We start from the raw sequence: 11,076 nt of genomic DNA on the forward strand, positions 1-11,076 counted from the left end.
AATTCTCATTTCCATTATTGTTGATTCTGCAATCAATTTTTTTCGAAAAAAAAAAAAACGATGTTTTTGTGGTTTCGGAATGTATCAATTAGCCAATTAAATACCCGAGTAGCATATCTGTTGTTTATGTGGGGAGCTATGTTGCGATACAGTTGCAGACATTAGATTTGTTAGGAATTTGTGTTGTAAAAGTGAATTAAATATTTTTTGAATCTCCAACGGTCAAATAATATTTGAATTTTCAACGGTTTAAGAACATTTGAATCTTTAACGGTTAAATAATTTTTGAATATTTAACGGTCCTAAAAGTATTTGAATCTTCAACAGTCAAAAAATATTTGGATTTTAAACGGTCAGAGAATATTTGAATTTTAAATTTTTGAAAAATAACAGATTTTCTTTGGAATTTTCAATTTCAAGAAGTAACGGATAATTCCTAACATTGTCATTGACTATATAATTGAATCTACATTCTCATTCACCTATCACTGTCAATAATTGACTTAAAATTACACCAAATAATCTTCCAACACGATATCTTCTCAAAAATTATTCCAAATCAGCCTCAAACCCAATTCCTCTGTAAACCTGTCAAATTAAACAAAGAAAATGGAACATTCTTAATGCACAGCCTAAAGCGAGACATTTCATGTATAAGTCATATGACATTATCAGTCGTGAGGTGTTGCTCGGAATGTATTCACATTTGTTACTTCATGAACTGAATCGTTGACATGCCATAAATGCCTAAAAAGAGACATTTCAATAAATATAAAAAAAATTGAATATCATTACATCAATTTGTAAAATTCAATTCATCGTCATCATACAATGGATATAGAATAAACAAGAACTACATACATGAATTTTTGTTGGGTCGATGTGACGCCTTTAGCATGTTTATATCCACTTGTGCTGACAAACGCATTTTTTTATTTCAATGGCAAATGAATAAAAATAGTTTTTTTTTTTGGAATTTCTTATGAGAAACTGGAACTGGCCCCTTTGTCATTACTTCTATTTTATGACACGTCTTTTTTTCTCTTTTGTTGCTAGTTCCTTTAATCTTTTGAGATGAATCTTACTCTCTATTGTGTGCTGAAACAATTTTTAACACCGCAATATTCTTAATGTGCTTAATTTTTATGACGTGTGGCTGGCAAAATGTTAATGTTGTTTCATTATTTTGTGGAGCACATCAAAAGAAGAAGAGATTTTCTATTTCATTCATTTTCTACTACTTAGTGATATTTAGGCTTAATATGTCTAGTTAGATAGTTTTTATTAAGTGGTACAGTGTTGTAAATCTAATGACTCTTACTTAGCTACATTGTTGGCTGTATAGATCAAGTATGATCCATGGCCTCTCTTGGTTGGCGGCTGAGACTATTTTATTGAATAATGACTCATCCAGTAAAAATCATCAGATGTTGGGGAGAATTGTATATTAATTAGCAAGTGACATTTCAAAAGTTATGGAGGGTTATGAAGGTCCGGGACTCACTTGGATCACACTTCTGGCTATGACAATTAGACAGATGTATTGTTTGCACCAGATAGCTTCTCTCAGAGTTCCTCCAAACTAGTATTGTCTGAATCTAGATATCCTAACAGGCATGAAGCATGCTCTTAAGTTTGTCTACAAAATTGAACATCAACATTCTTTTGATTCTATTTACTAATAAGCATTCTTAATTGTCTATTAAGATTAGCAGAGGTTATCCTGAAACTCTTGATTAAAGCATTGACAATTAGACATATATATTGTCTAAATCTGACACAACTCCTCTAAACTAAATATGCTGACTGAATGCAGATAACTAGGAATATTGACAACACTCTATATAATGATTCTCTATCTGCCTCTGGCGGGAATCGAACATCTGACCTCACAAAAGTGATATCTAGAGATTGCTTAGATTCTGACTAATCACTGAGCCATATTGGAGCCATATAGGCCTTACATTTCTGCTGGCAGTTTCGCTTATATATTGCTTAATATCCTAGCTTGCATTCTATTACAATAGTACACTAGACAGAATATTAGTCAGTCTAGAAACTTCTCTATTATCTTAATAATTCTATTCATAAATCAAATGACAGCTCATGCCAGTAACTAGATAACGTTACTGTAATTCTACTTAAAAATACTTTTATTTCCTGAAAACTTTATTTATCATCAAAAAACAAAGTTTTTCACTTACAAGGATTCCTCATACACTTAGTCAATAGTCTGCACATTTTCGTCTACATATAGTATGTTGTGAACTTGGAAAATCCCATTACACAATCTCGTCTGGAACTTTTTTTCTTCTTCTTTTCCATTTTTCAAAATCATTCGAAAAGTGCATTCGAGTATGAAAATGCATGCAAGACCGAAGACCGAAGACAAAGACAGGAAAATCAAATTAAGCAATTTTCCATGTTTCCTTTTTGGCTCAATTTACATAAAATTGATTTTGATTCTTCCGTGATTTTATTTCAACTTTTTTGTGTATTTCTCAACACTTAATTGGGAGAGAAACTAAGCTTATCGGCTGTGGCAATCAAGCTACATGCAAATTTAGCTCACGACAGTCTTTCTATTCAAAAATTATTTAAATATTTTTTGGTCGCAGCAATAATTAATAATCATTTCCAATTTCCTGTCTATTTAAAGATTCGAGCTTAAAGCTGCTGTCAACATAGTCAGCAACACACAATGGCCGAACGGATACGCACAATAAGCGTAGGTGAATGTGAATCAGACATTGGTATTAATGATATATTCTCAAGCTCAATACATTCGGAGCCGTCATTAATGAATACATCGCAAATATCAACATCATCACAAGATTCACAACAGAGACATGGCGGCAATTTGTCTAAATCGCCACATAATTTACAATCTAAACAAGTGCGTAATTTCTTTTCTTTGAATTCATTCCAGTATGACTGACAATTCTATCTTTTTAGGTTGGATCTTCGTCATGTCGCTTCCCGAAACTTGAAGAATGTGCGCATTTTCATTATGAAAGAGTACAGTTGGGAAATATCTTGATTCGTTTAATTGAAGACAAACCAGATATTGTTGTTGGTGCAGGAAACTCATCGGTTGATCAACAGTCACAACATGCATTCATAATTAATGTATCAGCTGGAAGGTCAGAGCCATTCTTAATTAAAAGATCGCTACAAAATATGAAAATGTTGGATCAGATGCTACATCAATGTGTTTATGATCGTCGTGTTAGTGACTTGCAAGACCTATCTGAACTTAGTGAGTTTATAGATGAAGAGGAACTACTTGATACGGTTGATATTTATCTGTCAAGATTGTCAAGAATTGCGAGTGACTCAATGACATGCGGATCTGTTTTGACATGGCTTCAACTTGACAACAAAGGAAGACGTCTTCCTGTTGCTGATTCTGATACGATGTTAACGATTAATACACCAGCAGTTGGTGCTGCTTATGGTATTCGTCGTTATGTCGCACAAGCTTGTGATGAAATTTCGATAGAAGTTGGTGATATGATTTCTGTCATTGATATGCCTTCACCTGCTGAGTCGCTTTGGTGGCGTGGAAAGAAGAATCATTTTCAGAAAAATCAATATGAAGTTGGATTTTTCCCTCAAAATTGTGTAGCAACGATTGGCGAAAAAGTTCCAAGACACATGCCGCTTCCGGCACCATTAGTCGGTTCTTTAGCAATTTCACCAACAAAGCCGGTGCTTCGTAAGCATGGAAAATTAATTACTTTCTTCAGGAGCTTTATACTTGCACGTCCATCACGTAGGCGTCTTAAACAGAGTGGAATCTATAAGGAACGTGTGTTTAGTTGCGATTTAGGTGAACATTTAATGAATAGTGGACAGGAAATACCGCAGGTGCTTAAAAGTTGTGCTGAATTTATTGAACAATTTGGTATCGTTGATGGTGTCTATCGACTATCTGGAATTACTTCAAATATCCAAAAACTACGAAGAGCTTTTGATGAGGAACGAATTCCTGACCTAACGCAACCTGATATTAAGCAAGACATACATGCTGTTACTTCATTACTAAAAATGTATTTTCGTGAACTGCCAAATCCATTGTGTACTTATCAACTTTATGATAATTTTGTAGAAGCTATTCAAGCGCGTTCGGACGGCGAAGATCTAAGACTCAAAATGATAAAGCAAACAGTCAGAAAACTTCCACCTCCTCATTATCGTACATTAAAATATTTAGCGTGCCATTTGTGTAGAATTGCTAAGCATTCATCGAAGACAGGCATGACAGAGAGAAATATTGCAATCGTATGGGCACCAAATCTACTGAGAAGTCCAGCACTTGAGTCTGGCGGTGTAGCTGCATTGCGTGGTGTCGGCGTACAGGCTGTTGTAACAGAATATTTAATTGGAAATTCTGATGCTATATTCGATGACACAAATGATGATTATGACTTTTATAATAATTCACAACCACATTCGTTGAGTGATACGAGCAGTCTTCAAGTCGATCAACGTGATGCAAGTCTATCAATGATTGAGAGACCAAAAAGTTTAGGGATTGGTCCACCGAAATTGATAAGTTTAGAGGAAGCACAAATTAGGAAAAACCAAAGAGAAGTTGATAAGGCAATGCCAATAATTCCGCCATCAACACACAATGCTTGCAGCTCATACATTGAAGTTGGTGGTGGACCTGCAAGTTTGCCTGAAAAGTATCATACTGTGCTTCCCGTTCCAAGGTAAAAATGTTTAATTTTGACTTTTTATTACTTAAATATTAATCATGAAATTGTTTTCGCAGAAGTTGGAACAAAAGGAAAACAAATTCATGGAAATCAATATTTCAACGTGGCGGTGGCGGTCGATCATCAAATATAAAGTCAAAACTTATATCTAATCCAATTGCTGCCAAAGAAACTGTTTCGAAAATTGAAAAGAAAATAAGTGAAATGCGTAAAGAACTTCCAGTCATTGTGTCAGCAAACAGTAGCAATAATAGCAGCTTTAAGGAGAAGAAACTGGCAAAAAGTAAGTCAATTTGGATTTGAAAAATTTTCAGTTTTTTAATACTGACTATTTCTGTATTTTAGGTGCTGATGCTCTTGACATGGGTCCAAAATCACTAACAAATGATGTCACATGTCCAAGATCATGCTCGATAGATAGTTTAAGAACACCTGGACATAGTCGATCTGTATCACATGATTCATACTTTGACATTTTACAGTCGCCATTAAGAATCACCGCATGTCCTTCACGGGAATTTTCTGAATTAGTATTAAACTTTGATCGAGAGGAACCGGAAATGAGAATTTTCAGTGAAAGTGAGAGTCTCGTCAGTAGTCCAAAAGTAGCCAAAGATACAGTTCCAAGAAGAATTTTACGTGCTCGACCAGAAGAGTACTCAAGTGGTGCCAACAGTATCAATCCAAGTCCAAAGAAGCAACCACGATTGAATCTGTCATCTCCAAATGAGTTAAAGACATGGGCAACAATAATTAGTGAAGTATCGAATGAAGGATTAAAGGAAAAGGTTGACTATGAGTCAACAAGCTGTAAACGATATAAATTTGAAGATCAGTTATCGGACATACAGTTTATTGACTGTAATACACCAGAGCATTCTGTGACTACAACAGTAAGTGGAAATACTGGATATACGATTTATACATCAATTCAAATACACAGTCCACCATCATTGTATGATAATAAGGAGCAGCATAAGACTATTATTGACACAAATAGCTCAACACCTTTAAGATCTGAAAGTGAACGTTACAGCTATCCAGTAACACAGTTTACTACATTTGCTGCCACAAAGAAGGAGGATCGTTATAGTTATCCAATTGAGATCAGTGCATCATCTTCAAAACAAGAGAAAGAACTGATCAAAGGAAGTAGCGAGAATGTTTATCAAATGAACATTAGTGAAAGTCCACCAGTATCCAATAAAAAATCAAATACAATTGATGTGTCTTCAAGTCCTAGCAAAATGGTTGTGAAAGATGTTCAGAGGAGTAACTCGGAAGTCTTTAATAAAAAGAATGAAATGAATAGATCAAAATTGAGTGTGGCTACACCACAATCACCCGTAAAATCGCCATGTTATTCCCTTTTAATCGGATCAACTGCAAGTTCCGCAAGTTCATCGCCTGTAAATACTCCAATTAACTATGACATGGACATATGTAATGTATATGAGCCGATAAGCTTCACTAATGCCAAAGATAATAAAGACAATGTGGTTAGTGTAATGCAGACGAGTCAGGAAAGACGTGATAGTAAGAAAGGCTTGTCATTGGACTTGATGCGTAATACAAGTAAAATTAATGTTCCGTCATCGCCAAACACACCAATAATTTTAACAGCAAACTCAGATCGAACAACAACGACAGAAACTGCCGAAACAACTAGTCAATCCATAACTCCAAGTGAAATTCATTATGAAAATTTGTCTTTCAATCGTCAGTCTATGACACCGGAAATATCACCACGTGTTGATGACATGCATCATAATAATTTTGTTGTTAAACCGACAATTGTACATGTTCCATCGCCAACATTGTCAACCGGAAAGACATCACCAATTAAATCTACAATTAATATTACATATAATTTGAAATCTCCATCAAGTGTCAAAAGTGATGGAAGTGAACAAAAGTTCTTCCCGGACGATTTCAACAAGAAAAATGAATATGAACTTGTCTCAAAGGAAGGTCTTTTAGAAACAGCATTTGATGACTCGATGGTGTATGAGCAAGTTAAATTCTATAGACATGCTGTTGAGGAGGTCAATGATCTTGTTGATGAGAAACCTGTGTCATTAACCTCAGATGATATTGAGGATTGCCGAAAAGTTCCAAATCTTGATAAGGAAGATGAAGCAGATGTTGAGGAACATTACGAAATAGTTTTTAAGAATGACAAGATGGTGCTGTCAGATATTCAAATGAAGGAATCAAGACATTCACCGAAAATATTAGATGAGACAAAGAATCACGAGATTGAGACACAAGACAGTCTGGAATTTGACCAGAATATCTCATTGTATGAAAATGTTGAAGTAAAGATACCACCAAAGATATACGAAAATGTGCCACTTCCGCCATCACTTCCTTCATCACCAACTAGACAGACTAAGTCAAATTCAGAAAAAGGACAAGACATGACTGACAAGGAAGTCCAAAAGATATCAACAGAAGGCAAATCGTCACCAACTAATTTCAGTAATGTCCGTAAACTAGCAACAAGATTCGAGACGAGTCCAGTTGATGTGCAGCCACCATTTGATTTCCATAGATCTCCATCACATCGATCACGCAATGATGTACAGCTTAGAAAGAACAATAGAAATGCTGACATGTATACAATCACAAGAAGCTTGGACGAGAATGCATTCATTCGTGAATTTGGCAGTGCACGAAAGTTTGAAGAATTTAATAAAAGCATTAATGAAATTGCTGACTTGTCGAGTCTGTCAAGTAGCTCATCTGATCGACGTAAATCAACAGATTATTCAAAACCAAAAGTATTAAATCCACCAAAAAAACTTCCAGGCTTTAGTTCCAATATTACTGAAGCTCATGAAAATTGTAAAAAGTCAGTCGACTATGCTGATGGAAATGGACACAAACTGAAACTTAACATTGGTGATTCTGGTGAATTGATTGAAACGCAGAAGAGTCCAGCAAATGAGCGTCAGCCTCTGCAAACATTCAATGTCCGCATAACGCCAACGACCGAAAACCGAATTTCATTGATCCAGAGTAACTTTGAAACAGGTCTAGAGAAAAAGACACTCGCAGATGAAGAGAAAAGTACGTCAACAACGAGCTTAACGAGCCTTAAAATGCTTAAATTAGATCGAGAACGAATTGAGAAAATTAAGGAGGAACGACGACATCAATTGAGTGAAAAGTACAGAAGTGAATCGTTCCGAAACCTTAACAATAATGTTAAATTATCAAAGCCAATATCAAAGCAAGAAATAAACATTGATGATGACTTTAATGACGAAATATGTACGACACATCGATTCAAATCAAAAAGTCGCAATGAACTTGACTATGAGCAGCCAATAAGTCTCATTAATACAACAAATGCATCATCGTCAACACAAAATTTAATAACGACATCAAGTAATCGAACACGACGAATAAGTGATGAGAAAAATCAAAATGATATCGACTCAGGCATTGATGATCAGGTAGTGCTTAAAAGCAAAGATGCTTCCGAAACCCGAGATAGCAAATACGATAATAAAATTAAACCTAAAATTGAAAAGCGAAATTTTGAATTTACACGTGAGAGAAATAACAGCTCTGGAAGTTATAGATATAGTCAAAATTCAAATCAGTAAGTATATAGTCAATAGAGTTCGAAAATTGCATGCAAGTATTGCATACAAGTGCTACAATTACTTGCACTTGTACGCAATCCTTGCATGCAATTATCGAATTTGATATTCAATTGTAATCATGTGCTGGATGTTAAAAATGTTCCATTACTCCACAGAACCGATCGTTATTCACCCCAAATATCCATAAAAGACGTTGCTGCAATTTTTGAATCGAGAGCATCACAGCAAACAAATTAAAACATAATTTTTTTAAGTTAACAATACTCATTTAAATATGTGAATGAATAGTCATAATGTTAGGTTCTCACCAAGACTCTTATATTTCATGTCAGAATCTTGGTTCTCATAATTTTTAATTGTAAATATCTTTAAAAAATCTCTATCCGATCTGTCTTATTTTCTGGCTTTAATTAAGTTTAAGATTTCATTGCACAATTGAGTTTTTATTCATAAGCATTATTTGGGATTAATCTACAAGATTTGTAAATTTGGGAGGGATTATTGAGGATTTAATGATTGTCCAAGGGGTGTCAAACTAAGAATTTGAAAATTTCAAATTGAAATTTAACGGAAATTGGTAAAAGAAGTTAAAAATCATAAGGCTAAGTAAATCTAAATTGACCCCACACCTTAATTAAAGTAACATCTTGTAGAATTAATTGTAAAATTTGTAAGCCAAAAAGTTCTTTTTATGATTTATTGATAAATTATTACTAAGTTTCGACAAATTACATGTAAGTATGCGCCTATTGTTTTGCTACAAGTACTGGCATGCAAGACTTGTAAACAGTATGCGCATACTTGCGCTCAGTTTGTCGAACCCTAATTTTAACTGATGCTAATCTAATCCATCATATTTTTAATGATTTTGGCTTAATTATACTAACTAGAGTTTGACAATTGCATACATGTATGCAAAATAATATGCGTAAGTATGCGCACATATGCGTAAGTATGCGCAGTATGTGCATGCAACTATCAAACCCTATTACTAACATTATCCATACGATATAATTAAATTACTATAAAACGTCCATCATACAAAGTTACTGATGGATAGAAATTATATTAAAAATGTTAAATCTTTGATAAAAAAATGCTTATTTATAACAGATAAAAAAGTTCATTGCGATAAAAAGACTAAAAGAATTTTTTAGTAAAAAAGACCAAAACCTTTTTTTAATTGTGAGGTAATAAAATTTAAAATAAACTGATGAATGGATATGAATTTAGAGGAATAAATAAAGAGTGTAAGCATGAAAGCAGCCAAAATAAAATTTAGGGAAAGGATAAAAAATATTTTACACCGGTTTTTGAGAAATGCCAAAATTAGAAATATTCAGCTTCTTTTTATCAAATCTATTTAAAACATAAATCTTTTTTACATTAGATAATGGATATAGAAGTGCTTCGAAATTGTGTACAGAGTCAAGTAGACTCTTGAACAGTCAGCCACCGTAGGAAGTAAAGACAATAAAAATTGTATTAAAAATTGAGTAGATTTTCAAGCACTTTTTTCGATAAATTTTTGCATGAACATTTATATAAAAACATTTACTTCCAATTTCTACTATATTCGAAGATTAGAATACTCAAATTTAGACAAGAATGATGAAAAGGGAAGACTTATGGAATTTTATGGAAGAATCTTTTGAATCTTATAAAAAAAGGATTAAAAATGTAAAATTCGTAATTTCAAGAAGGCTGGCAATCTGTTTTACAAAGGTTTGATACTTACTTTGGTGAGAATCGAACCCAAATGCTTTCAAAAGAGAGGGATTCAGGTTTACTGCCTAATAATATGACCTCAAAAACCTTACTTTGTAATGGCATAGTAGGATAAGGATAGCTGATTTTGACAAAACAGATGAAATTCCTGAGGGACGAAATTCGATTCTTACAAGAAACTAAGCTCTCGAAACTTTATTGCTAATCGAAATCGGATTCCTAGAAAATTACAAAGCATCAATTGACATAAATAACTTAAAAAGCCCTAAAAATCTTTAAAAAAATCTCAATTTTTCATAAGTCCACCCCAGACTAATAATGACATGAATTTCATATAAAGTAGCTAATGTTTCTTCAAAATATTTCATCTATAAATTCAAATCATTGAAAATCTTTTAATCAAAAAATAGAAAAATCTCAAATCCGTACTCATAAACACAAACAAAACTTTATGATATCTTGTTCAAAATGATATTAAATTGATTTTATGTTGCAATGATTTAACAACAAAGTAGTAACAATTTTTTATGCTGAAGTGAAAAATACATGCTTTTTGCAAATTTTACAAATTTATTGAGCAGTAAGGATAATTAAATTTGTATTAAAATAAAAGAATAAAAAAAAATTATTTAATTAGTAGCGTGAATGATGTTGCTGTAAAATGCTGAGAAAAAAATACGTAAAGTGTTATTAATTTTTTATTGTATTTTACTTTTTACATGATTTTCATATAAAAATAACGATGATACAAAGTGAAAAAAAGGAAAAACTGTCTGGATGATTAAGTTTTTTTTTCATGATTAATTAATTATTAATTATTGTTTTTATATTAATATTTTTTACTCCTCTATGAGTCTATTTATTGTAGATATATATGAAAATACACACATACACACACACACGTCTATATGAAGAATTAATCTTGTGAAAGAAATAAATCAATACTTTAAACGAAATTTTGCTTTTTTTTACTATTTTAAACTATTTTGAGGATTTTTTGCAGGTTTTTA

At 33.1% G+C, this 11,076-nt stretch overlaps 1 protein-coding gene across 3 annotated transcripts in view; it reads left to right on the forward strand.

Annotated features, from left to right (window-relative positions):
- The window catches only part of CdGAPr (GTPase-activating protein CdGAPr), a 50,201-nt gene extending 41,600 nt beyond the window's left edge, over positions 1 to 8,601 (forward strand). For 2 of the 3 annotated variants that reach the window (XM_070649381.1, XM_070649382.1), the window contains exons 2-6: positions 2,660 to 2,896; positions 2,956 to 4,718; positions 4,781 to 5,007; positions 5,070 to 8,334; positions 8,494 to 8,601. In XM_070649381.1, the coding sequence (XP_070505482.1) occupies positions 2,702 to 2,896; positions 2,956 to 4,718; positions 4,781 to 5,007; positions 5,070 to 8,334; positions 8,494 to 8,575 (5,532 nt within the window). In that variant the 5' untranslated portion in view covers positions 2,660 to 2,701 and the 3' untranslated portion in view covers positions 8,576 to 8,601. The remainder of the gene's footprint in view (positions 1 to 2,659; positions 2,897 to 2,955; positions 4,719 to 4,780; positions 5,008 to 5,069; positions 8,335 to 8,493) is intronic. The other variant, XM_070649383.1, reaches the window with a different exon arrangement.
- The last annotated feature ends 2,475 nt before the right edge of the window (positions 8,602 to 11,076 follow it).

This window comes from Chironomus tepperi, unplaced genomic scaffold (genome assembly GCF_022539635.2).
Source record: "Chironomus tepperi strain 1889 unplaced genomic scaffold, CSIRO-AGI_Ctep_v1 contig_424, whole genome shotgun sequence".
In the NCBI taxonomy this organism is placed as follows: domain Eukaryota; kingdom Metazoa; phylum Arthropoda; class Insecta; order Diptera; family Chironomidae; genus Chironomus; species Chironomus tepperi.